A 27968-nucleotide genomic window follows, 5' to 3' on the forward strand; every position below is an offset into this window, starting at 1 on the left:
TTTTTTCCAAAAGGAAGCCAGAGGGCACATGAGTTTGGGAAAATGATTTCCTGAGCTGGGCAGGTGTCTGCTCCCTTTCTGCCACTGTAACACAGATAAAACAGCGCAGAGGAAGCTGAGGCCAGGAATTTCTGCTCTTACAGATAACCTCAAAACAAAGCCACTTTTCACATGACGTCTGAGCCCAGAATTCCCTGCTAAGGGCCCATCTACTCATCTGCTACCCTTCTCTCCCTATGAAGCAGTTTGGTGAGAATGTTTTGCCGGTCATGTACAATAACGTCACATTCCCAGGTAAAACCAGACCCTATGGTAGTTACCCCAGTTTCCTTTCCATTTTGCAGCTGGTGCTCAAAATCACAAACTGCAGGGAGGTTTTGCTTTGCCCCCCTCTCCTTCCACCTCCCCAGACACTCCCATTTTAAAGCTCAGGATGAGCTCTGTGCTGGAGTTCTGTATCTGGACTCTCCCAAACTCTGATCAAGTTTGAATTTGGCTTCACCTCTAAACTTCATTGCTTGGGCACTTCACTCTGTAACATCAAATGAAGACAGATGTTCAGGGGTCAATTTTAGCATGGACGGTTTTGCTTTTGTCGTCCTGATTTGCACCTACAGTTGAATTCTGGGGGTAAATCTAACAATTTGCCTTCATTCCTAGCTTATTGTGGGTATGAATCAGGCAGATGGAAGCTCAATCACTTGAATCATGCAAGCCATTCATTCTGCAGGTCAAATTAGATCAGAGATTCTCAAACTGGGGGTCAAGACCCTTCAGGGGGTCGTGAGCTTTCAGCCTCCACCCCCAAACCGCACTTCGCCTCCAGCATTTATAATAATGTTAAATATAAAAATAGTGTTTTTAATTTATAAGGGGGAGTCGCACTCAGAGACTTGCTATGTGAAAGGGGTCAGCAGTATGAAAGTTTGAGAAGCACTGAATTAGACCTATAAAAAGGGAGGGCCGAGCCCTTTTGGATATTTACCCCTAAATATAATCTCAGATTTTCCCCTCTAGTTCAAATGGAGGCCAGGCTAGTAAGGAGCAGGCCGTATTTGCTATATGTCCATTTTATTTGACAAGTCTCCACATCACGACGGGCACTAGCTAGTTTGTTGGACTTCTCAGTGGAAAGGACAAAGATTGACTGGGCAGAGTCTGAGCCACTTCCTCCACCATTCATGCCCCTGTTGGTGACTCTCTAGGTGTCCTTGGCAAAGTCACCTAACCCCTCTCTCCAGGCCTCTAATGTACGTCATGATCGTACAATGAGGATAACACTTTCCCACCTTTGTGAAGTGCTTTGAGATGATGAAAGGTGCTGGATAATTGCAAAGCTGTACCTAGCACTTCTTGATCTCAAAGCACTTTACAAAAGTGATTAGATGTCATTATCCTCATTTAACAGATGGGAAAAGTGAGGCACAGAGAGGCTATCTGACTTGCCCAAAGTCATACAGGAAGTTCGTGACAAGGCTGGAACTAGAATCCATATCTCTAGATTCACCAGGTGGTGTACTTACCTGTATCCAGGTAAGAGCCCCCTGAAAATTTCTGTTTGAGGGAAGTGCATAGGGGAAGCTTGCATAGCCACTGCCTGTGATATATGATGTGGACAAAGAGGGTGCTTCCATTTCCAGTGTGATCTGGAGCATTTTACTAACACTGAAGTAGGAGAAGAGAGGTGTTTTCACCTCTGTATTTGGCACTGGTATGACCACTGCTGGAATCCTGTGTCCAGTTCTGGTGCCCACAACTAGCACCAAATAAATTGGAAAGGGATCTGGGGAAAGCCATGAGAATGATTAAAGGATTAGAAGACATTCCTTATAGTGAAAGACTCAAAGAGCTCAATTTCTTTAGCTTAACAAAGAGACGATGACTTGATTACAGTCCATGAAGTATTTACATGGGGAACAAATATTTGATAATGGGCTCTTCAATGTGGCAGAGAAAGATGTAACATGATCCAATGGCTGTAAGTTAAAGCTAGACAAATTCAGACTGGAAATAAGGTGTAAATTTGTAACTATGAGAGTAATTACCCATTGGAGCAATTTACTCTGGGTTGTGGTAGATTCTCCATCACTGACCATTTTTAAATCAAGATTGGATGTTTTTCTAAAAGATCTGCTCTAGGAATTATTTCAGGGAAGTTCTCTGGCCTGCGTTATACAGGAGGTCAGACTAGATGACCACAGTGGTCCCTTCTGGCCATGGAATCTGTGAAATATATCAGCCTACCCTTTAAACTCTGATAAAACCCTGGGAGGCGAAGGTGAAGCTCTCCAAGTAAATCAGAAAATGCAAATATTCTTTTAACACAGTGTTATGAATTCTGGACAGTTCCCGCACGTTGTCAGTTAACCAAGATCTTTGAAGAGAGAAGAGATGGATGAAAAGAAGTGTCAGTCCCAGCACATTTGGTACACTGTATCTGAGGAGTGTATGTTACTCTAGGCAATTCATCACATTACAGAGCAGCCTTATAAGTAAAATGGAATCAACACTGAGATAAAATCCAATAGAAGAGATATTCATTTATGACTCCTCTTGCATTCTTCTGGCGCTGGAGATAGCAGTGATAGCAGATGATAGCAGTGATAGCAGATGACAGAACAAGGAGTAATGGTCTCAAGTTGCAGTAGGGGAGGTTTAGGTTGGATATTAGGAAAAACTTTTTCACTAGGAGGGTGGTGAAACACTGGAATGTGTTACCTAGGGAGGTGGTGGAATCCCCTTCCTTAGAAGTTTTTAAGGTCAGGCTTGACAAAGCCCTGGCTGGGATGATTTAGTTGGGATTGGTCCTGCTCTGGGCAGGGGGTTGGACTAGATGACCTCCAGAGGTCCCTTCCAACCCTGATATTCTATGATGTTATGATTCTAAATCTAGAGTGTACAGTCGTTAAAGTCACGACTCTGGGTAATTCTCTTATAAACCCATTAAGACTAATTGTTAAATAGTCTTAACACTTCCTCATTTGCCTCATAGTGACCTCTTAGGGTGTGTCTACGCTGCAGTTAAACACCCACGGCTAGCTCATGTCAGCTGACTTGGGTTCCTGGCCCGCAGGTTGCGGACTATAAAATTGCCACGAGGGGGAAGGGTCCCAGAGCCTGGGATCCAGCCTGAGCCCGAACGTCTATGCAGCAATTTTTATCCCCACAGCCCAAGCCCCAGGAGCCTGAGTCAGCTGACCTAGGCTGGCCGCAGCCATGCTGCAGGTCTTTTAGTCCAGTGTAGATGTACCCTTAGGACACAAATCCGGTCCAACAGCACAGGTGGACAGGAAGCAGCTTTTTCAAAGAGGAGGTGACCCGGGGCCAGGATTTCACCCCTGGTGTCTTGAAATGCTTCTGGGTTTGTTTTAGATTCTGGAAACCCTGCATTAGATTCCTGTAAGTGTAAAGGGAGGGCTTGATCCGCAGCTGGCATCGGTCATTGTCGCCCTATTGATCTCATGGAGTGATGATGATTTACACCAGCTGATCATCAGAGAAATTCCTCCTAGACCCTCTTGAAGCTTAAGAGGAAACCCTTCCCTGCCTCCATATACTCTTCCCTTTCCTGCTTCCTCTGGCTGTTCCATGCAGGCCCTGTTGGCCTCCAACGGGTGAATGAAGGTACCCGTCCATGTTGCTCCTGAATTATATGGAGAGCAATAGGGGCACTCTCTCAGTGGTCTAAGGGAGACCTTCCTCTTCCATGGGATGAGTTCACTGCTTTCCCTGCAAACTTCAAACTCTCTCAGTGCTTCCATTTCCAGGAGCGGCCAGTAAAAGAGAAAGGACAATCCCATGGTTAAAGTGCTAGCCTGGGACTTGGGAGATCAGATTCAGTTCTCTGCTCTGTCACAAACTACCTGTGTGAGCCTGGGCAAGACACTTGGTCTCTCTGTGCTTCAGTTTCCCATCTGTAAAATGGGCATAATGGCACTTCCCTGCCTTGGGAGGGTGGGGAAGGGTTTAGAATAAACATTGCAAGTGCTCAGATACTATTGTAATGGTGGCCATATAAGTACCTCTGGTTGACATCAATGGACCTATACCAATTGACATCAGCTGAGAATTTGACCAAGTTTTCAACATGTACTAAAAATGGATGTAGGCACACCCAAATTTTGGGGAACTGCTAGACCAGATCTGAACTCTGGTACAATCTCACTGAAATGCAGCTACCTTTGCATGGAAGAAAGGGAAGCAAAGAACTGCCCCACTCAGCAGGGTTTTAGCCCAGAACCTGGGGACAAACGACTTCTCTTAAAATTTGGTAAGAGTACTTTAACAGCCACTCAGAGAAGACCCAACCTTCAGGTTTAAGATCACTCCCCAAAATAACATCAGGGCCGGGAAGTTAACTAAACCTGTCCATCCCACGATAAGATTTCAGGGCTGGATGCAGTTACAGTTGCAAAGGAAAAGGGTAGTTCTTATTTTAGTGCAGCTATTTTGCTCTTCCCTGATTTCATAACGTCATGGTGAATCTGTCTGACATAAATAGAAAAGCTGTAATATCACTGGTTGTGTTTTCCTACCAGATGACGTCTCCCCACCTCCTTCTACTGTGATCGGCCAGACGAAAACATTAGCCAAAGTGACCTTCAGTCCCAGTGTTGTACAACAAACCCAGATTGCCCGCAATGGCATTCTGGGGGATTTTATCATTCGATATGATGTCAACAGGGAGCTGAGTGTCGGGGATGTGCAGGTACCGTACTCATGCCTGACCTTCCTTGTGCTATTGACTATGCCAGAGGTAGCTGAACAGTGTTGGATGCCTACATTCCATAACAAATTTCACCCAATGGAGGGTCATTTCTGCAGCTTGTAGGAGCCTAACGGCCACACCTAAGTGGTGTAACATTGACCAGATTGCAGCCACCCTCGTACTGCCAAACGATGATTAATTACCCCTTCCCCAAAAAAATCACAAGAACTGACTTAAAAATCATGAGATTTTATCTTTTAAATAACAAATGTTGGGTTCTCGTTTGTTGTCTTTTGGTTTCTCAGCCTCTAGGGTGTCCTTGCTCGCAGGCTAGAAGCTTACTTTTTTCAAAAGACATGAAAGCTGAGATTCGAATGCAGTCTGATTCTGGCAGTTGAGCCTTTAAGAAACAACCGCTATTGGGAGACTTCTGATCCAATTCTCAGAGCCGGCAACACTGACACCCCTTATCTTGAATGTGACTCAGGGGAGGCAACTAGTCCCTGCACGTGATACTCCATCTTTAGCTGAGTAGCTTTCTTCCAGATCATTGCATGCCTTTGTAGTCTACCAGAGCCACACCTCTATAATCAAGATGAGGGCAGTCATTATACTGCTCATTGGACCACACGTTGGCTTCTCTTGTCACAGAGTATGTGTTCTTCATACACCACTGATATGCAACAGCAACACAAGGGAACTCTCACTACTACATAAAAACATCGGTCCCTGCAGGGAACTAGCTAAATCCCACATGATAGATAACTAAAACTCAGAGCCCAAGCATGCACTTTATCTTTTAGCATTAAAGATTCACATGGAGGGGACAATGGAAAAATTATATGTAAGAAAACAGTCAATCAAAGTCACCCGGCAGCTCTACCCACATACCTAGCAATTTTTCACATGAGCCAAACTGCGGCTATTAGCAAATGACAGATTTCGTGAACGGAACGCAGATAGCTGTGGTTGATGCTCTAAACAGGCACACAAAGAACAATATCCCTTTTAGCTGCACCAGCTATTCACATAGGCTGAAAAATCACCCCTGTGTGAAGACCCGCGTCAGTCCTATTTTGATAGCTTCAGTGGGGAGGTGGCCAGCCACACAGCCTCTGCTCAATGTCTCAGCACACGGGTGCACTTTAGACAAAGTTCAGTGTATGCATATTTTTGAAGAGATTCACAAATTCCGAGGCCAGAAGGGACCATTGTGATCATCTAATCTGACCTCCTGCATAACACAGGCCAGAGAACTGCCCCGAAAGAATTCTGAGAGCAGATCTTTTAGCAAAACGTCCACTCTTGATTTAAATATTGCCAGTGATGGATAAATTGGGTAAATTGTTCCAGTGATTAATTACCCTCACTGTCAAAAATGTATGCCTCATTTCCATCTGAATTTGTCTAGCTTCAACTTCCAGCAGTTGGATGCTGTTATACCTTTCCTAGCTAGATTGAAGAGTCCATTATTAAATATTTATTCCTCGTGTTGGTACTTAGAGACTGTTAAGTCACCCCTTCACCTTCCCTTTCTTAAGCTAAAGAGATGGTTTTCCTGGAGTCTATCAGTACCAGGCCTGTTTCTAAGCCTTTAGTCATTTTCGTGGCTCTTCTCTGAACCCTTTCCAGCTTGTCAACGTCCTCCATGAATTATGGCAAGTGGTTCTGCATCGCCTATTATGAGGCAACCTCACTGCCTTTCTCCCACCTCTGCTTGGCATCCACGTCCAAGCCTTCATCCTCTTTCACCTAGACCAGAGGTTCCCAAACTTTTTTTGCGGAGCCCCCACTTCGGAGATTCATGTCCCATGTGTGACCCCCTCACAGGGGCTGGGGAGGGGAAAGGGGGCCTGGTACTCATGGGGGCCAGAAGCAGGGCAGGAGGGGTGCTTGGTACCCCCAGGGGCAGGATAGTACTCACCACCTGGCAGTTGAAGAAGGTTTCCTCTCTCGCAGCTGTCGGATGGTCTTCGCTGCCAGGACCCAGCTCCCTGCCTGTCTTGCTCCCACCTGCCCAGGGGAAGCAAATGGGGCATGCTGAAGGGCTGGGGTCAGCAGGGAAGGCTGCTCCCTGTGAGTACCCGAGCCCCTGCCAGACACAGCCCCCACCTCACCTCGTCCCTTCAGCACAGCCCTGTCCACTTCCCCTGGACTTTTTCCAGCAGGGGAAACAGATGCCCTGGAGTTGCACTGAAAGGCTGGGGTGCAGGGGGTTCTGGAGGGGGCTCTGTCCGGCAAGGGACTCAGCACTGCTGGGGTGCAGCCTTCAGCTCCCCACTCACAGAGTCACTGCCAGCTTTCCCAGCAGAGGCGGTTGCGGGGTGCTGCAACTGTGGCAAAAGGGAAGCAAAACACACAGGGAGCCTTGTCCCAGCAGCGGAAACCACCCACACAGCCCCGTCCGCTTCTCCTGTCGGGCAGAGATGCCTGGCCCTTTAGTGCTGCCCATCCTCAGACAACTCCATTTGTTCAGAAGCCAGTCAAAAGCTGCCTTTGTCTTTAAACCCTGCCTGTCCTTGCCCTTAGTTATCTCCACCATTCCCTGCTTCCTTTAGCCCTACCTTGTCCTCTTTGTGGCTCCTGCCAACGGCAACAGCCTTCCTGTCTCCCTCCATGCCACTGTCTCCTTTAAAATCTCAGCTGAAAATCTCTGTTCCCCATTCAACCAGAACCACTTAATTCTTTTCTGCCTCTGCTCTGATTCCCCGTTGCACCATGCAGCAGCATCTAGCTCTGTTCAGCATTTGGGGACGTCATCAGTACGAAAAATGCTATTCAGAATTAAGGACCAATACTGCTCCCATTGAGGTATATGGCAAATCTGTTGACTTCCCCGGGGGCAGGACCATGCCCTCTAGTTGCAAGCGGCAAAGGTATCCTGGTGATGGGTGTGGTTGACATTATTGTGACCTGCCATGTGTCCTTGACTTTCTCTCCCTCCCTCAGATCCTGAATGGATACTTCGTGCATTACTTCGCCCCCCAGAATCTCCCTCCGCTGCCGAAGAATGTTGTGTTCGTGCTCGACAGCAGTGCCTCCATGGTGGGAGCAAAGCTCAGACAGGTGAGCCAGGTGATGCTATGCGATGCAGAGTGGTTTGCTGTGAGGTTACCATGACGACCACTTAGGCTGGTAGTCTGGCCACCAGGGCTATGGGGAAATTACATGGGAAGCCCCTGGCACCAGGAGGCCCATGAGACATCTCAGCATTTGGAAGGAAGAGGATGGAGACATTACAGAGCTGGGCTCATGCAAACCCTGAGCAAAATCCAGGTCTCACTGAAGCAGGGGCGGATTAACTCACAGGCCCATGGGGCCTGTGCCCAGGGGCCCTGGGCAATTTGGGGGCCCCCGTAGGAGCGCCGGAACCTGTATAGAAGTGGGGGGATCACCGCTGCTGGAATCGTGGCCCCTCCCCCTGCTTTTTCTTTTGCCCCTGGAGCTAGGCTGTGGTAGGGTGAGCATATTTCCTACAGGGAAAATGGGACATCACATGGGGCTTTCCCAAGCCCTGCTCCCCCAGCCCTATGGAACTGGCCTGAGTCGCTCACCTGAGCCCCCCACTTCTCCCACATGGGGCTGGCCTGAGCCCCACTCCACCTGCCCTGGGTGGGGGGCTGGGGTGCCTGAGAGCAGCCCCTGGACCATATCCCCATCCCCTGAGGTGCGCCACTCAGGGCAGGTGGAGGGTCTGGGGCTCACCGGGCAGCTCTTGCCATGGCTTGACCCCGGCTTCCAGGCTGATCAGGGGGCGGGGCCTTGGGGAGAAGGGGAGGAGCAGGGGGCGGGGCCCCATGGAAAGGGAGATGGTGGGGGGCCCAAATGTTCTTTGTGCCTAGAGCCACAATAAATCTTAATACATCTCTGCACTAAAGTCAATGGCAACGCTTCTATTGACTTCAGTAGGGCCCGGATTTCACCCCAGTCTCTGAGAGCTGAGTGACGCTCCCACAACTGCCAAGTGGAAGCAACGGCCAGAAAGAGAGGGTGAATGGGGCAAAGTCTATGACACAACTTGATCTGTAGGACCACAACCCTCCCAAATAGCTGTCTCCTTTCCCCTCATCTCATCTCCTCCCCTTCTAGGAAAGGATTAGCCAGAGAGGCCAGTGCTGCTGAAAGCCCCTGGCCTGTCCAGTAAATGGGGAGCCTGCACCTTTACCTAGCACAGGTTTAACCATGCCCCATCAGGCAATGACACACGTCATGTCCAGGTAGGCTAAAATGCCGCTGTGTGGGATCTGCACAAGGGCAAAAGCTGGTACGAATCTGCAGGGGCAGTGCTGGGCTAGAGGCATGGCCACTGTGGCTTGGGGTTGGGACATATTATTAAGACAGGTGAGCAACATATAATCAGCTCAGCCCATCAGGTTCCCTTGCTAGCTCCACCAGCTGCTGATGAGATGTCTGGGTACGGCCCAGAGCCATCTTCTGGGGTCTGGCTGCCAGCACGGGCACTAACTTAGCAGATGTAAACCTAGTCTTGAGGGTTTGAACCATGATATTTAGACAAAGCCTTGACTACATGCGGCACTTGAAAAGAGGCAGATCTGTACCAGCATGTGCCCCTGAAACCTCTATGGTTCTACATAACACTGGACTCTCACGGCCCATTGAATCGAGCGTTTCACTGTAACGGCCCCTTCTCTCTCTGCCTCGCCGAGCCCTGATTACTAGAGAAGTGCTAATAGGTGAAACAGCTCCCGCTTGCTGCTTCTGTGGTGATCAGCGAGGACTCCAGAAAGACGCCATGGACCCTATGCTCTGGGAAGACTTGGAGTAGCTTTCTCTCCCCTGCCCCCAGCCTGTGTATTTGTGTTTTAAATTCTGGTCTAACTAGGGGGCTGGGATTTGAGTCTGTTTAGTGCAAGGAGCTGACTGGGTTTAGGAGCAGGTCTCCCAGGGTTAATCCCAGGCCATGCTGTTTGGAATAATGGCGTGAACAAGAAATGCTAATGCCCCATAATCTTAGACCTCCTCAGGAGAAAAATAAAACCCTTTAGTGGTAAAAGGTTAATCCTTCAATCCAAGACAATACTGGGGCAGTTCACACCGACTCTTGGCAGGCTGGCCATTCAGTGCCTTAATCCCCTGGCTCAGCATTGCATTGCTTGCTAAACACTTTATCCCCCTTTTCCAGCAAGCAGGGCTGGTGGGTGGGTTTTGGCTTTAGCCACTCAATTTAAGAGACAGTACTGATGTTTTTCAGCCAAACAACACAGCAGCAGCATCTCCGGGGTCTGTTAGTAAAGCTACTTTCCCCTACATATGTAGTTGGGCCTGTACTCATTCAATAGCCCGTATGTCTTTATTCAGAACCTGCCCTCCTGTGTTCAGTTAGTTAGCTGCATGTTTGCCATACAAGCCTTGGGGGAGGTAATTCAATGTACTAAAAGTCACACTTGATTATAGCTTTCAGGGGAGGTGGTTAGACTTCATAGAAGTGGTGGCTTCTAAAGGAAGATATAGGATAATTATATATTATATAAGCAAGTCTATTGTAAAATAGCTAATAGAGAGACAGGGCCTGCCCAGGTACACATGGACAAAGACAAATTGCCAGTGGATAACTGGTGAGCTAGGTGTATGTCTGGTAAGTAAGTTAGTGTCAGCATTGGTAGCCAAATAAATTACCCCATAATGACTGTTCTGAGTGGCTCCCAGAAGATGGGGGGAATTGACAGTTGTGACAATGTGACAGTGTGATTCCAGTATGGTAAGGAAATCCCTCTGCCTGAACGGGTCTACCATAACGCACATTTTTAAACCACCTCCGGCTTTGTGTTCTCCAACTTGACAATGTTGTCTTTAGCTCAACACCATAGACTGTTTTGTGGGAGCAGCAAAAACCACAAAGGGGCGGAAACACAATGTCATTGATGGCTAATGGCTAAAGACTAGCAAGAGAGGCATGTGCTAATGCACGTTGGAGTAGGGGAAATGCTTCCTTTTGCTCTTCCACAGCAGAGTTCTCAAACTGTGGTTCATGGCATGTTTGGCAATGCACCGAGACCTGGTAGGTCGCATGGTGCTGGCTTTCCTCATTTCCAGCTGCTGAATCCCATGAGAAGATAGCTAAAAATACATTCAGTACTCTTCTGAGATGTCTTTTCATGGGCGGCATGTGACTCCTCCATTTGGGGCGGCTGGGCATCCCAGACCATGGCCCTGCCTCCCGCAGCCTCCTCCCCTTGAAGCCCCACACACACTCCGCCCCTGCTCAGCCCCGTCCCCCCCACCTCTTCCCTTGAGGCCCACCCGCCGCTCGCACCTCTTTGCCTCCTCCCTCATGTCCCAGACTGCCTGCCAGCAGACCAGTTGGCCGGCCGCTCACTGCTTGGGCACGCCTCCTCTCCCGGCCCCCATGCGGGCGGAGCGGGAACGGGCAGAGGCGGAGGGCGGGCAGGGCCTCGTGCGGAAGAGAACGAGTGAGAGCAGGGCCTCAGGGCAGAGCGCGGGTGGGGCCACAGACAGGGCTATAGCCAGAGCCCCTTTCAGCAGCGGCGCACTCCAAAGGCGGCGGGCTGGCTGTTTGGGGAGGCTTAGCCTCCCCTGGCCTCTTCTACCCTCTGCCCATGTGTCTTTGCCATGTTAGCAGCAGCTATAGCTGCCATGAGGAAGGGTGAATGTGAATGTGCCGGTCAGGACGATCCCAAATGAGAATGGGAGGCATCTGTGAGACAAACTTTATTACAGCAGCAGAGAAATGTAGGGCTGGAAAGGACCTGGATAGGTCATCTGGTCCAGCCACCTGTGCTGTGCCAGGACCAGATATACTTAGAGCAGTGATACTCAGACTGTGGTTCGCAAGCCGCAAGGGTCTCTTTAATGAGTCTCCTGCGGTGCTTTGCAGCACATGATAGTAAACCACTGTGTGATCTAATTATTAACCAGTCTAAGTTATTAACCAATCAGGATGCTTTGATTATGTTATTAACCAATTAAGTTATCAAATTGCACTAAGTTATTAACCCTTTTTTGCTGTGAGAATAATATATATATATATATATATATATATATAAACAAAATATTTCCCTGGCATACTGTTTAAATACGAATAGTACTATAGTAAAAGAAACAATGAATTCACACTACTGTGTCTCTTTAGGGTAATGTTGATCGCTAATTTGGCTTCTGAACCACTGAGGTCTGGGTGTTACTGACCTAGACCATCCCTGACAAGTGTTTGTCTAACTTATTCATAGAAAACCTCCAGTGGTGGGGATTCCACAACCTGCCTTGGCAATGTATTCCAGTACTTAATCATTCCTTTTGTCAGATAAAAAAGCTGAATATTGAACCTAAATCTTCTTTGCTGTAGATTAAGCCGACTGCTTCTTGTCTTAACCGTGCTGGACATAGAGAACAATTGATCTCAACCCCTGTAACAGGGTTGATTTATAACAACACTGCACAAGAGATAGTGATTCAGAATAATGTAGCAGGCTTTTGAAATCCTCTGCACTACATGGGAGCGGAATCCTGGCCTCACTGAAATCATGGCCCAAACTCCCATTGACTTCAATAGGACCAGGATTTCACCCACAGTGGGCAGCTCTTACAGGTGACCTCATGCTTATGGTCCACTTGTGCAAGTTCTTTTTCTGCTCCTGTGCTCTTCTTTTCACTAAGTGCCAACTAGCCAGTTCCCTCCATCCCTCTCTCTTTCCCAAGTATCACAGTATTTGAAGAGACAGGACATACAGCTCCAAATCCATTTAGTGCCAGCAGCTTGTCAATGTTTCTGTGAAAGAAACATTTTTCTCCATTGTCTCAGTCCAGCAGGGAAGCTAGGCCTCCATTGCTTCTTTCTGCTGTGGTTCTAACAGCATTTGAACGCGGGTCAGACCCTCATGTCATGTAAATCAGCTTTAGTGGTGCTATGATGCTTTACACCAGATGACGATCTGGTCCTGTGTGTGTCACTTTCCCTACACCATTTGGCAGACATGGCATTTGTGAGAGGCAAGAAATTCCAGAGTAGGATATATGATTATAAAATATTTTATGTACTAGAGATCTAGCAGGTGTCTATTGTTGTTATGCTGGCAAGGAAAGTGCCTAAATAATTTTGTTCCTTCATTTGCAAGGCGAAATGATAGAACATATGCATGGGAGAGATGCATTAAGTATGAGTCTGAAGGAAATGGGGTCTATGCAATTCCAGCAAAGAATTGGGAAGCACTAAGTTTCGTACACGGGATCAGCGGCAGCCTGTCCAGTTCAATGTGCTGCTTCTTGCGGTGGCCAAAACTCTGGGCATGGCGACACTACAAAGTTAAGTCAACCTAAGTTACATCGGTATACAGTCATCGCAGTAATTACATTGCTCGTGTGGGTCTACATTTGTGTCGGCGGTGCGCATCCTCACTACCAGTGCTTATATCGAGCGTACTGTCAGCGTGGGGCATTGTGGGATGGTTCCTGGAAGCCAGTAACAGTTAATGTAAGCAACACAGTGTCTACACTGACACTGTGTCAACCTAACAGCATCGACATTGACTCTACGCCTCTCACAGAGGTGGAGTTATTAAGACAGAGTAGCGGGGCAGTTACGTTACCAGGAGACAAATTTTAGTGTAGACACTTCCAGAGTTAGGTGCCTTGCGTCGACCTAACTGTGTAGTGTAGACCAAGCTGTAATGATTCAAAAGAAGGCAAAGACCTTCCCCCAAAGTACCTAGACAGTTGTACAGTGGTGTTTTTTCAAGGCTGGGATGGGTTGCATACTAGGCAATTCCCTTGTAACCCCAGCATGTCGTTGCTATGATCTGATTCCCCTACCTCCACTGGCTGTGGGTGTTGTGGTAGTGAAGACTGAATTGAAAGCCCCATCTACACCTGCTGTAACAGAATCAGGGGATCCAATTATAACACTTTTGTCCCCTGAGCTGGATACAACATTGTTAGAAGTCGTAGTGTTGGTGGGGTCTGACCCTGTCCCCATAACTAGGTTAAATCCCTAAAGTGTCCAATATTTTAGCTTAGTTCTGAGACTATGGTGGGTACCCATCTACACTACAACTTCTAAGTGTATTGTAACCAGGCCGGGAGACAACAGAGCTGGATCCCCTGACTCAGTTACAATTGTAGCGTGGGCAGGGCTGAAATGTGACTAGCCCCACACCAGTCGTTTTTAAGATAATGCCAGTCACGCAGCATTTCTAAATCTGTTTTCTTGGCAAAGCAGGTTTATCTAGCTCACCAGATTTTATTTTGATTGATGAAAAAGATTTCTTGCCCCTTGAACACTCACACTTACACTAGGATACCCAGTGGGGTTCTTATTTCAAGATGCTGGGGTGTGAGCAAGATCATACTTAGAGGTACTATGCAGCCGCCATATCTATTGTCCCATTCTTAAGCAATAAGACCCTAGAAACTTCTCTGGTTTGGACCTTTCATTTCTAATTTCGGGTCAAATCCCTGAGTAAAGATATCGGGCAAAATTTCCACTGACTTTAATAGAAGTTTTACCTGAGTGAGGACCTCTGGCTTTGGCCCAGTAAAGATCCTTCTCCAAGCACTGACCAGGTATTAGCTGGAAGTACTCAAGGCACTCTGCTCATGCGTGCAAGCTGTATGCTCCTGCATGTAACAGAAGATGCTGGAATCCCCAATCTCACACAATGTGATAGCCAGCCATTTGGAAAAAAGACTCAGAAGGATCAGACTAATCCATTCAGGGTGGTTTTAGTTTTAAAGCTTCTGTTCAGCTCTCTGGCCAAACTTTTAGAAAGTCACAATTAGCTAAGGATGAGATCCCGGTTGAAGGTTCCCAGGGATCGAGGTTTTACTGGGTTTGCTGAGTGTTCTCCTTAGGTGGATTTGCTTTTGTCACCAGTCACATTCTTAGAAAAGTCTGAGCACCTTGTATAAACATTTCTCTGCCTCTCCATGCCTTGACACCCAGCCCCCTTTTGAGTGGTTTCAGGTTGATTCTATTGATTGCCTGGATTCTGAATGCCAGCAACCATCAGAACCGTTTGACACCTTCCCTGCCTCACACAAAAAAAATTCCCTGTGTTGCTGAAGAACTGGCTGTGAGCTTTTTGAGTGCTAATCTGAATGGTGGCTGCTCTCCAGAAAAACCTACTTTAAACTGCCAAGGAGCCACTCAGCAAAATCCTAATCCAAATTGCAGCCTTCAGTGATTTCCAAAGGTACTATGTGAACAGCTGCCAGCCTTTCTGGTTTTATCTGGAGATTTAGAAAATGTGTCTACCCGTCCATCTGGAGGAACATAGAGAAATTTTATACAATGTGCCCAGCATAGAATCTGTCAATATAGATGCCTCCCACTCTGGAATAGAGTACAGTAGAGTCACCTCCATCACTCTCATTAGATGAAAATATGAGTGAATCATTGGAAAAATAGGATCTGCCAGACTGGATCAAACCCAGCTAGTCCGGTGTCCTGTCTCTGGCCATAACCAGCATGAGATGCTTCAGAGGAAGATGCAAGAACCTCACACTAGGCAGATGTGGGCTAATGTGTCTTCCACAACAACCAGAAGCCAATAAAATTGAGGCTAAATCAGCCCGGCCAGGGAAGTGAATGCAAGATCTGGAAGTTCAACTCTCAGGACTGTTGGCAAAAGCTCTCCAGCTAATCTCAGTTATGTTGATGAAGGGGAGAGGCCAGACCATAGAGGGCTTTATATGTCAGTGTTAACTCTTTGAATCGGGTTCAGAGTACATAGGAAGCAAGGATAATGCAAGTTTTGAAACTGAAATGCTCTCAGGGCCTGACCCAAAGCCCAGTGAAGTCAATGTGGAAGTCTTTTCATAGATTCCAATGAGCTTTGGATCAAGCCTCTAGTTAGTACATCATGAGATGGGATGAGCCCATGTACTACTGAAGAGATATTGACCTCTCTGCAAAATGAGTCTTTTATTGTGCAAAGTCTTTGCCACCCAGTACACTTACACAAGACATCTTCGTGTCTTTTGAGCTCTGACTATGTCTAATACCTTATTAACTAGAGCTATCATGGAATTGTTTCACTCATCACCCACATGCAGCTACCTCTGGGGTGGGTGGGAGGTGGCAGCTGTTTAACAGAGCGCAGAAGCACTTCATAACAAGTGTACAGTAGGCAGCGAAGAATATCGTCCCTGTAGATTGGATGAATGTGGGCAGGATATAACGATCTATATTGCAATCTGCTTGGAGACATTCAGCACATTTGCAGGTGCATCCCTGGGGCTTGATACAGAAGAGACATGGAATGTGTGTAAGGGAACAAGCAAACTGGAAGATGTTTTTAGTCATGGAACATCTGACTCTGAATAGGCCATGACAGGCAACCGACAGGCGGCACTTGGAGCCTGCCCTTCCAAGTGGGGGTGGAAATATGTACTACTACTCAGGCAAACCCACACATAGTCTACTAAGGACCGATGCGTCAGGCAGAGCGACAACAGGTGATGGCATCGCACCAGGCGTCACTAGCGAAGTTCCCAGATCTGGCTCAGTGGGATTTGCATGCTAGAATGACTTGAAAAGTGCCGAAGAAGTAGACATCATCTTTCCTGGTGATGTCCTTGCTTTTCCATTCATGTCTGTTTAAAATGTTTCTCGCTCTGTGGCTGGCAGTAAGGTCCCATATGCCAGCCAGCTACTGCGCTCATAAAAGCCGGCTGGATTCCATGCAGTACATTGCTGCCGGTAATTACATTGACAGACTTTTTATTGAAACTGCAGATGCTTGGTAGGGTGAGGAGACAGAGGAAAGACTCCAGTGACAGCTAACGTTTGCAGGTCCACCAGTTTGGAGCCCATTCTGCAATCCTTCCTCAACTGGGACAATGTCATCTAGTGGTTAGGGCACAGGAATGAGCACCAGCGGTGGGTTCTATAGGGGGCGGAGTGGAGCTGGGCTGGGGGCGGAGCAGGGGGCGGAGTGGAGCTGGGCTGGGGGCAGAGGTGGGCTAGGGGCGGAGCAGGGGGCGGAGTGGAGCTGGGCTGGGGGCGGAGCAGGGGGCGGAGTGGAGCTGGGCTGGGGGTGGAGCTGGGCTAGGGGCGGAGCAGGGGGCGGAGTGGAGCTGGGCTGGGGGCGGAGCTGGGCTGGGGGCGGAGCTGGGCTGGGGGCGGAGCTGGGGGCGGAGCGGTGCTGTGGCTGGGGGCGGAGCTGGGCTGGGGGCGGAGCAGGGGGCGGAGTGGAGCTGGGCTGGGGGCGGAGCTGGGCTGGGGGCGGAGCAGGGGGCGGAGTGGAGCTGGGCTGGGGGCGGAGCTGGGCTGGGGGCGGAGCAGGGGGCGGAGCGGTGCTGTGGCTGGGGGCGGAGCTGGGCTGGGGGCGGAGCAGGGGGCGGAGCTGGGCTGGGGGCGGAGCAGGGGGCGGAGAGGAGCTGGGGCTGGGGGTGGAGAGGAGCTGCGGCTGGGGGCGGAGCAGGGGGCGGAGCTGGGCTGGGGGCGGAGCAGGGGGCGGAGCTGGGCTGGGGGCGGAGCTGGGGGCGGAGCGGTGCTGTGGCTGGGGGCGGAGCTGGGCTGGGGGCGGAGCAGGGGGCGGAGTGGAGCTGGGCTGGGGGCGGAGCTGGGCTGGGGGCGGAGCAGGGGGCGGAGTGGAGCTGGGCTGGGGGCGGAGCTGGGCTGGGGGCGGAGCAGGGGGCGGAGCGGTGCTGTGGCTGGGGGCGGAGCTGGGCTGGGGGCGGAGCAGGGGGCGGAGCTGGGCTGGGGGCGGAGCAGGGGGCGGAGAGGAGCTGGGGCTGGGGGTGGAGAGGAGCTGGGCTGGGGGTGGAGAGGAGCTGCGGCTGGGGGCGGAGCAGGGGGCGGAGCTGGGCTGGGGGCGGAGCAGGGGGCGGAGCTGGGCTGGGGGCGGAGCAGGGGACGGAGTGGAGCTGGGCTGGGGGCGGAGCAGGGGGCGGAGCTGGGCTGGGGGCGGAGCAGGGGACGGAGTGGAGCTGCGGCTGGGGGCGGAGCAGGGGGCGGAGCTGGGCTGGGGGCGGAGCAGGGGGCGGAGCTGGGCTGGGGGCGGAGCAGGGGACGGAGTGGAGCTGGGCTGGGGGCGGAGCAGGGGGCGGAGCTGGGCTGGGGGCGGAGCTGGGGGTGGAGTGGAGCTGCGGCTGGGGGTGGAGAGGAGCTGCGGCTGGGGGTGGAGAGGAGCTGGGCTGGGGGCGGAGCTGGGCTGGGGGCGGAGCAGGGGGCGGAGCTGGGCTGGGGGCGGAGCAGGGGGCGGAGTGGAGCTGCGGCTGGGGGTGGAGAGGAGCTGCGGCTGGGGCCGGAGCTGGGCTGGGAGCAAAGCAGAGCTGCGGCTGGGGCTGGAGCAGTGCTGGGTGATGCTCCCTCCGCGCCCCTCATGGGGGCTGGCCCGGGCCCCGCTGCATGTCCCCTCAAGCGGTCCCCGCCACCCCCAGGTGGGCACAGCCCCCAGCTTGGAGAGCACTGATCTAGAACATGAGCTCTGTGGGGCAGGAATTGTCTCTGATGTATGTACAATATCTAGCACCAGGGAAACTTAATCTCTGTATGGGCCTGAGACATCACTGTAGTACAGATAACGGTTGCTGGAGCACCCCCCCCCAAAAAAAATTAGCAGGTGCTTAGCACCCTCAGGCAGCTGGCTTCTTCCTGCCCCCCAGCATCTCCTGCCTGCCAGTGGCCCTGCTGATCAACTCCTCTCGCTCCCTCTCTGTGCCTCCCGCCCGCCACAATCAGCTGTTCCACGATGTGCAGGAGGTGCTGGAAGGGGGGGAGGAGCGGGGATGGGGGCGCGCTTGGGGAAGGGGGTGAAATGGGGTGGGAAGAGGTGGGACGGGGCGGAGCAGGGGCAGGAAGATGCAGGGCGGGGGTGGGGCTTTGGGGCAGGGGGTGGAGTGGGGGTGAGGCCTAGAATGAGCAGGGGTTGAGCCCTCCCCCCCCGGGACAGAAGAAACCGGAGCCTATGGCACATATTACAGTGTTTACTCACCTCTGACTAGATAATCATGATGGTCCCTTCTGGCCTTAAAGTCTATGAGTAAGTGTTATCTGGTGGTTAGAGCTCAGGACTGTGAGTTTGCTCAAAACAAGTGTAATAGTCATGTTGGCCAAAACACTGAGTCTTGAACCCAGGTCTTCCAGAGCTAAAAAAAGCAAGAGTTCCCACGGCTTGCCCTACTTGGTCTGTAACAGACTCAAATCTTCTGTGGATTGGGCACAGAGTGGGACCTGTCTCACATTCCCCACTGGATTACATAAAAATACAATGTTCTCAAAACTTGCCAAAAATTGTAGTGACCACCAGGCTGGTGGCATTCAGTCAAATGCTGTGAGAAAAGACTGTTTCCTTCATGTAGCGTGTGAAAATGAATGTTGGATAATTGAAATAAAAAGCATAACCTCCCTGGCCTCCATTTGATTCTCGCTGACCCGAGTAGCGGCTAATTGATGTTGAAATCCAGTTGAGTGCATCTGTTCGACCGCCGAACTCCTTTCGACATTGTGACAGCCGTAGATTTGTCTTGTGGGGTGTAGGGGGAAGGGATCAAGTGCTTGGAATATTTTTCAGGCCTGGGGACTGACTGACTGACTGAGTCTTCTGAGGACAAACTGGGAAAGAGACATTAGGCAATGAATCAAGGGCAGAGGGTAACATCTCTTCCCTTGGCATTGACCTTTTAATTATTAGCTCCATGGAAACCGTTTGTGATGAGGAGGGTTGGAAGATGTGCCTGTTAAAAGATAAGTGATTCCATTTAAACAAATCCAGTGAGAACAGGAATTTAGGGCTTCATTCACCAATGTGTTGCTCTGGCTTATAACTATGGAACTCCATTGTTTTCAATGGAGCTACTCTAGTATGACTCCAGTATAACACAGTGGCGATACCTTTAAACCTGAGAGACTTTAACTTGCCCAAGACTTTCTTGCATCAAGTATATTTACAAAAGCATTTACTATTCAAATTTAATCTGGCTGCAGAGTTGATAATTAATGTATATAATTCTTAGCATTTGTATAGTGTTTTGCATGTTCAAAATACTTTATGCACATTTATTAATCTTCACAACAGCCCTGTAAGTGTGGGTAAGGTTCTATTTTCTGTCTAACCTTTGTGAATCTGTGGACACCATTCCCTGTAATACCCAAGTGCCTCACAATCTGTAATATACTTATCCTCACACTGCCTCTCTGAGGTAGGGAAGTGCTGTTATTCAAAGGGGAAACTGAGGCACAGAGTGAGGTGACTTGCACAGGGTAATACAGGAAGTCTGTAACAGAGCAGGGAATTGAACCTAGATGGGTGGCAGCTAATGCCCTAATAACTGGACCATCCTTCTCCCAAGCCCCCTTTGCAGATAGGGAAGCTGAGGCCGAAAAGTAACTTCCTCAAGGTTACATAGTGAATCTGTGATGCCCAATTTATTACAGGACCTGTAGGGAACCACATTCAGGGCAGCAAGGCTGGCCACCACAGTTATCCTTTTGTGACAGCTCTGTGTTGTGAAGAATAGTTACAGCCAAATTCTGGGCCCCCAAATCAAGGTGAATTTGTGCTGGAAATGGCCCACCTTGATTATCATACACATTTTAAGGAGAGTGATCACTTTAGATAAGCTATTACCAGCAGGAGAGTGGGGTGGGGGGAGAGAAAACCTTTTGTATGATAAACACCCATTTTTTCATGGTCTGTGTGTATAAAAACATCTTCTGTATTTTCCACAGTATGCATTCGATGAAGTGAGCTGTAGCTCACGAAAGCTTATGCTCAGATAAATTGGTTAGTCTCTAAGGTGCCACAAGTACTCCTTTTCTTTTTGCGAATACAGACTAACACGGCTGCTACTCTGAGACTAGGTAGAAGTGATCCCTTCCCTCAGGAGGCTATTCTGCAGTCTCATACGAGTCACGGGCAGGAAGATTTTCCTGATACACAGCCAGAACTCTCCCTTTTCTTAGTGTTCTCCCCTAGCTGTATCGCACTGTGTAACTCCTCTCCTTCCTTGGTAGATATTTGTGAGCTGTTAGCAGATCCCCCAGTTCTTTAATCACCCCTTAGCCAAGTTATGCATAGTTAGCTCATTCAGGTGAGTCGTGTATGTCTCTGAGTGATTCATCTATTGGTCAGTGGTTATTGTACCTCTCCTGGGTGAGCAGGTCTCTCAGGTATGTGTACATAGCAATTAGACACGCGTGGCTGGCCCATGCCATGGCTTGGGTTGGAGCCTGGGCTCTAGGCCCTGAGGATCCTAGAAGTCCACACAGCAATGAATCAGCCCGCAGCACAAGCCCTGCAAGCCCAAGTCAGCTCGCATGGGCCAGCCACGGGTGCCTAGCTACAGTGTAGACATACCCTAAATGTCTGATTTCAGTGAAGCTGAGGCTAATCAATTTTTGCAGCAGGGCCCGATCCAATGCCTTTTGAAGCTGATGGAACGTCTTCCCTTGACTTTAGCGGGTTCCGGCTCAGGTGTATGTGTAGGAGTTGTTAAAATATCTGCCCAGGAGGTTAAAGTTTGTGAGCATGCTAAGGAAACGGGCCTGTCACTGAGGTAATTGCTGGGAGTTAATGGGAGCTGCAGTGGGCCACGCTGCTGGGGAAGCCTAACAACTGAGCATTGTCTCCCTTTTGAGTGGCTTGACTTTCATTTCACATGTGTGACGGCCACGCTTCCCCCTTGACCCGCTCTGCACAACAACCGAGGGATTGTGGTATAAATGTCATCGGCAGTGCCCTTCCACTCGGAGAAGGTGCCTTGAGGTTCTGACGCTGTGTCGTCAGCATCTGGGAATGTCCGTGTCAGCATTTAGGCATGAAACGGTTCTCTCTCACATTATCAGGCTTTTCCTACTGACCCTGCCGGGCATTCCCAGGGGTTGCGTCACCCCAGCATGCTCTTGTGAACAGACGAGGAAGGGGAGGCTGGGTGTGCACCCTCTGTCTGCCTGTGAAGCACATGCCATTTGCTTGGGAGGGAGTGGTATGGCCTGGTGGTTAAAATGTGGGGCTGGTGTGGTTGGCACTCTAGAAAAATGGGAAATTTAGACAGTCGGGATTCCTAGGTTCCTTTCCCAGCTCTTCAAATGACTCGCTGTGTGACTAATTAGGCAGTTAGTTAATCTCACTGTGCCTCAGTTTACTTTGCCGTGACTGATTAATGCTTTTAAAGTGCTTTGAGATCTTGGACTAAAAGGCACTATGTAAATACAATCATTATTAGAAGTTTTATTTCTAGGAGCACCATTACATGTGCTAAAAGAAAAGGAGGACTTGTGGCACCTTAGAGACGAACAAATTTATTTGAGCTTAAGCTTTCGTGAGCTACAGCTCACTTCATTGGATGCATTCCACTGAATGCGTCCGATGAAGTGAGCTGTAGCTCACGAAAGCTTATGCTCAAATAAATTTGTTCGTCTCTAAGGTGCCACAAGTCCTCCTTTTCTTTTTGCGAATACAGACTAACACGGCTGCTACTCTGAAACCTGTCATTACATGTGCTGTTTTTTTAATATTCATGCCAGATCAGCATGCTCTGAGATTTCCAGTGTGGTCCCATAACTGAACAGTGGGGAGGCTGCAGCAGCCAGCAGCAACTCAGCCGTATTGCTCAACATGGGCAGCTGGATTCCTGTTTCCCCTCGTCCCTGTGGCCCTCTGTCTCTATGGAGAGTTTACTCACCTTCATCTCCAGGCTCGAGATGCCTGAGTGCCTCCTGTGATTCCTTGCAAAAATGTTGATGCAAACATAGCCCGCTGCTCAGTGTGTGTTATGTATCCTCCCCGCCCCCAATAATACACAGTGGCTCTCGATTTCAGCCTCCTAGCTACAGAGCCTGACTCTTCAGCTCAAGATGTTGAGATTCATAGAAGTGCAGGACTGGAGGGAACCTCGAGAGATCATCTAGTCAGTCCCCTGCACTCAAGGCAGGGCTATGTAATAACTAGACCATTTCTGACAGGTGTTTGTCTAACCTGCTCTAAAATATCCAATGATAGAGATTCCACAACCTCCCTGGGCAATTTATTCCAGTGCTTAACTACTCTGGCAGTTAGGAAGTTTTTCCTAATGTCTGATCTAAATCTCCCTTGCTGCAATTTAAGCCCCTTGCTTCTTGTCCTATCCTCAGAGGTTAAGGAGAACAATTTTTCTCCCTCCTTCTTGTAACAACCTTTGATGTCATCCAGTTAGTTCTGGGGGTTCCCTGTTCAGTCCCTGGTGTGTCAGCCCCAATGGCAGCTGTCACAAACACACTTCTTTTAACTCGTTAGAGGCTGCAAAACTACCGACACAGATTCTAACCTGCTGCACAGCCTCAGTGGCCTGCTTGCTCACTTTCTGCCATGCCGATGCCAATGGCATTTTGGGCTGTATAAGTAGGAGCATTGCCAGCAGATCGAGGGACGTGATCCTTGCCCTCTATTCGACATTGGTGAGGCCTCATTTGGTGTACTGTGTCCAGTTTTGGGCCCCACACTACAAGAAGGATGTGAAAATATTGGAAAGCATCCAGCGGAAGGCAACAAAAATGATTAAGGGACTGGAACACATGACTTATGAGGAGAGGCTGAGGGAACTGGGATTGTTTAGTCTGTGGAAGAGAAGAATGAGGCGGGATTTGATAGCTACTTTCAACTACCTGAAAGGGGGTTCCAAAGAGGATGGATCTAGACTGTTCTCAGTGGTGGCAGATGACAGAACGAGGAGTAATGGTCTCAAGTTGCAGTGGGGGAAGTCTAGGTTGGATATTAGGAAAAACTTTTTCGCTAGGAGGGTGATGAAGCACTGGAATGCGTTACCTAGGGAGGTGGTGGAATCTCCTTCTTTTGAGGTTTTTAAGATCAGGCTTGACAAAGCCCTGGCTGGGATGATTTAGTTGGGGATTGGTCCTGCTTTGAGCAGGGGGTTGGACTAGATGACCTCCTGAGGTCCCTTCCAACCCTGATATTCTATGATTCTATGAATGAGAAACCTGCCCCATAGTATTCAGGAAGCTGCAACCTTCTCCTCGGCTAACTCCTTCCTTGAAATTTACCCGTGTTGTACATTTGTACTTCTGCACATCATTCAAGGGGCAAGACAAGACTTTCGTTAAACTCTATTTTACTGCTACTTCTTCCTCCCAGTCACTCCTTGTCTCCTCCACCTGTTGCCTTCAGACCACTCTCCTGGGGCAGAGACAGCCTTCTTTGTTACTTAGCTCTACAGTGCCTCACATGATAGGACCCCGATCCTTGATCTGGCTTCCTCGGTGCTCCCATGTTAAAAATAAGAATACCAGGCTAAATGCAGGGTGACGCTAACCACCCATTTGGCTAGCAGTCTGGAAAATACCAGCAATCAAAGGGTTAACTGTCCTCATACATGCGTTTCAGTGGAATGACTCATTCTGGGAGCTGGCAGCATTTGAAGGGCAGAGACCTTAGGTGCAGAGAAATGCTGGGATCTCACTGCAGTGCCTGTGACGCCCTGGAGATAAATTCTGACTTTGGCCTTACAAGGTCCAAATGCAGAAAGCTGTCATTGTGCCCTAAGCACAGAGGCTGCCACAGGGTAGCTACAGAAGCCCTCACTTCTCACTGCAGCCATCAGTCAGTGCAGGGAACGATGGAGTTTTGCCTTTTGGAGCAGAGCCTTTCCCAGAGCCCAGGGGGTCTCAACCTGTTTCTTTCTGAGGCCCCCCCCAACATGCTATAAAAACTCCACAGCCCAGCTGTGCCACAATAATTGGTTTTCTGCATGTAAAAGCCAGGGCTGGCATTAGGGGCTAGCAAGCAGAGCAATTGCCTGGAGGACCCCATGCCACAGGGGCCGCCACAAAGCTACATTGCTCAGACTTCGGCTTCAGCCTTGGGTGGCGGGGCTCAGGGCCCCAGACTTCAGCCCATTCGATCGGGCTTTGGCTTTCTGCCCTGGGCCCCACGAGTCTAATACTGTACCTGCTTGGTGGACCCCCTGAAACCTGCTCGTGGCCCATCAGAGGGCCCCGGACTGCTGGTTGAGAACCACTGCTGTAGCCCACACAGGGGAGAGGAACATGGATTGCAATGCACATGTTGCAATTTCATCAGGATAGAGTTTCATGTCCGTGAGGGGGGGTGTTTTGCCCTCCTCAGCTGCCATGACAAAGTAGCCTGGTCTCAAAGACAAAAGGAGCCATGCAAATATATAGAACAATCAGGGCAATTCATTCCAGCACTGCCCTGCCATGTGCAGAGCCTTTTCTGTTCCCATCAGTTTCAGTGTGAGATGAGAGTGCCCAGTATTGTGCAGGATCGGGCCTTTAGTTTATACTGGAGCTGAAGTAAACCCATGGGTAGAGGGAACCACTAAATAAGAACACCCCTCCTTATCCCTTTGCTCATGTCTGGACTCAGACCAAACTGAAGTATGTTACACACACACCTTTACATTAAAAGAACATTATTAAGGTTGCAAACTCAAGCATTCAAAAGTTAGAAAATGGTAGAATTACAGGTGCCAGTGTAACCTTAATTCAGCCCCCTTTGTGTATATTCACTGTAATACAGTCTTTAATGATGATACATTATGCCTTGTGTGTGGCCGTTATGATATAGTCTTTAATTACGTCACATGCTAGGTTTTTTCCCCCTATTAGTCCCTCTTTCCCAATTTGAATTTGGCTCTTTTTCAGATCTGTCTTCCTTTCCCCACTCTCTTCCTTGCCCCCATCCTACTTGTCCCAGTCACAATCTCTTTGCTGCCCCAACCTCCTCTCAGCTCCTTATCCCAATCAACTCTCTTCGCTCCCGTAGGTCTGGCTCTTGCTCCTCTGCATTGAAATCAGACAGCTTCCTAGTCCTCCTCACTGCATGGTGTCAAAGTTTGACTCAGACTCACAATTTATCAGACCACTCTGTTTTATTAGCAAAGCTGCTCTGCTAATACATTTAGAAGTGAGCCCCCCGAGTGGGGCGTGTGTCTTTTAATTTATACAGTTTTTTGGAGAACAAGTTACAGAGAAGTTACAGACAAAAGAAGAAAAAGATTTTAGTCACCACCCTTCGAGATCCCTGAGACCAGTCACGTATCTTCAATTACCTGCCACCCTTAACAATCTCCTTTAACAGCTTCCAGTTAACTTAACTAATTGCCCTTCACACCTTCCATTCTGATGCCTGCTTCTTAGACGTGCTGGCTCTATCGTAATTGCTTCTCCATTCAAAAGCTAACTGTCCCTAGGTGTGCTCCCTCAGATACTTTGTAACATGTTTTGGCATGCCCTCTCATATACAATGTATCCAGCATGTCCCCTTATACAACGTTATACTTATACAATGTTATACTTCCACAATGGGCATAAATGCGGGCCAGTGAGAGCATAAAAGAGATAGGTGCCCTCCTCTCAATTCTGGTGCCCAACCCCAGCCTCGTTCTCAGTTTATATTTAAGCCAAATTTGGGCAGATTTTCACAAGGATGGCGAAAGGCACATCCTGACACAAAAAGCTACCCTCCTGCCCAGTCCCTGCTCCAAAGCCTGGTGGCATGAGAGCTGCTTAAAGGAAAGGTCACCAGAATTGTTTAACAGGGGCAAAAGTAAATCTGTTTCTCTAGCCTCGTTCTTGAAAATGGCTGAATTAGTTTAGCTGAAAATTTCCAAGAGATTTCATTTGGAGGCAGACACCCAGCTTGGAAAATTTCAGCCCCAAAAAATACTGTTTAGCAAAGTTATAAGCAACTGAAAATAAGATCTGATAATGGGAAGGGTTGGGCACCCTTAAACAGAGCTACCTATGATAGGACTTGGAAATTCATCCCTAAGCCATAGGCCCGGTTTCTATTCCTTTCTCTTTCTCCTGCCTATGCTGGTGTGACACTCTGTATCTTGGGTGAACACCCTGCACCCCCATGTTCATCCTTATAATATGCTTGTGTGGTATCCAATGCAAAGTTTGTCATGTCGGGTGTCTTCGGAAGGCTCATGATGCACCGAGCATTGTTGTTATAGGTTGTAATTTCATGTGTATAATTATGAGACTGAAAATGTCCTCATGGCTTAAAACAAGCCCAGGCAAAACTCTTCGGGAGCAGAGGGGCAGTTCACACCTCATCAGGGCATGTATGGGATTACACGCTAGAGCAAAACGTGGGACTGCCAGTGTCCCCCGTGATGTGAACTCCCGCCCAGCCTTTATTCTCGTAACACCTGCTGTTAGGTTTCCCTCATTGTTCTAAACGCCAAGAAAATGCTCCAGGAAGTAGCAAATGTCTAGCACGTGCTGCCAGGGAGAGCTGGTCTCAGAGGTCTGGGAAAGCGTTCAAACTCTTGTGTGCTTTTCAGGACCAAACCCTAAATCTGAACCTCCCATCACTGCTAAAATACAAGGGCACCATCTGATCACTGTCTCTGTCTCTATTAGTATCGTTGTCTCTGAAACAGTTATGGAATGCTTTCCACAGAAACGTAACAACGGATTAAATATCAGTTATTGCCAGATTGGAAAGGGGGAAAGAGAAATTATCAAAATAAAATTGGGGAAGGGTTTACAAATTGGATGCGGATCACTAGGAGCTGCTCAGGGCACCCGTCGTCTGATCCAAAGCACATTGAAGCTGATGGAAAGAGTCCCACTGATTTCAAATAGACCTTGGATCAGACCCCAGATCACCAGCTGGAGGGATGACTAAGACATTCCATTGCAATGGGTAATTTGTTTGCAATGAAATCGCCAGCTTCAGTGCAGAATCAAGAGGAATTTGGCCACACCACTTGATAGGACATTTGTGCTATTCTCCAGGTTTTCTTTGTATAAAAACCTCAGGTCTAGAAATATTTGATTTCTATCACCCTGGATTACTCCATTTGTCACTCTTTTGGATGAGCACCTTCATGCATTCTGCCAGGCTGCCCTGTATGCCTGTAAATACCTGCAAAGCCACTATCCTCCCCTAAATCTCTCCTTAAAACCTATGCCACAATGCCTACAAAAGACTTGACAATGGTTAGGTAGTGGGTGTGCTGCGGCCACTGCCCCACTACTCATAACTGTTCCCTTGTCCTGCCCCATCTGTCCCCTGTATCCAAATGGTGTCTCCCATCTTACACTTAGATTGCAAGCTTTTTTGGGCAGGGACTGTCTTTTCATTATATATTTGTCCAGCACCTAACACAGTGGGGCCCTGGTCGCGAGGTGCTACTGTAATACAAATAATAAGCATCTAGGGAGTGAGGCTTATTAGCTCAGATCCTCAAAGATATTTAGGCGCCCAACTCCCATTGGAATCAATGGGAGTTAGGTGCCTAAATATCATTGAGGATCTGGGCCCTTGTCATTAAAGCAGTGAGAATTTGACTTGTACTTTTCTTTTCTTTT

The 27968-nt window shown here is 49.0% G+C and overlaps 1 protein-coding gene across 2 annotated transcripts in view; it reads left to right on the forward strand.

Annotated features, from left to right (window-relative positions):
- Positions 1-27968, forward strand: part of ITIH5 (inter-alpha-trypsin inhibitor heavy chain 5) — a 60036-nt gene that overhangs the window by 16762 nt on the left and 15306 nt on the right. For both annotated transcript variants that reach the window (XM_084636798.1, XM_084636799.1), the window contains exons 6-7: positions 4539-4708; positions 7658-7774. In XM_084636798.1, coding sequence (XP_084492924.1) covers positions 4539-4708; positions 7658-7774 — 287 coding nt within the window. The remainder of the gene's footprint in view (positions 1-4538; positions 4709-7657; positions 7775-27968) is intronic.

This window comes from Lepidochelys olivacea, assembly GCF_965140295.1.
Source record: "Lepidochelys olivacea isolate rLepOli2 genome assembly, chromosome: 1".
NCBI classification, from domain to species: domain Eukaryota; kingdom Metazoa; phylum Chordata; order Testudines; family Cheloniidae; genus Lepidochelys; species Lepidochelys olivacea.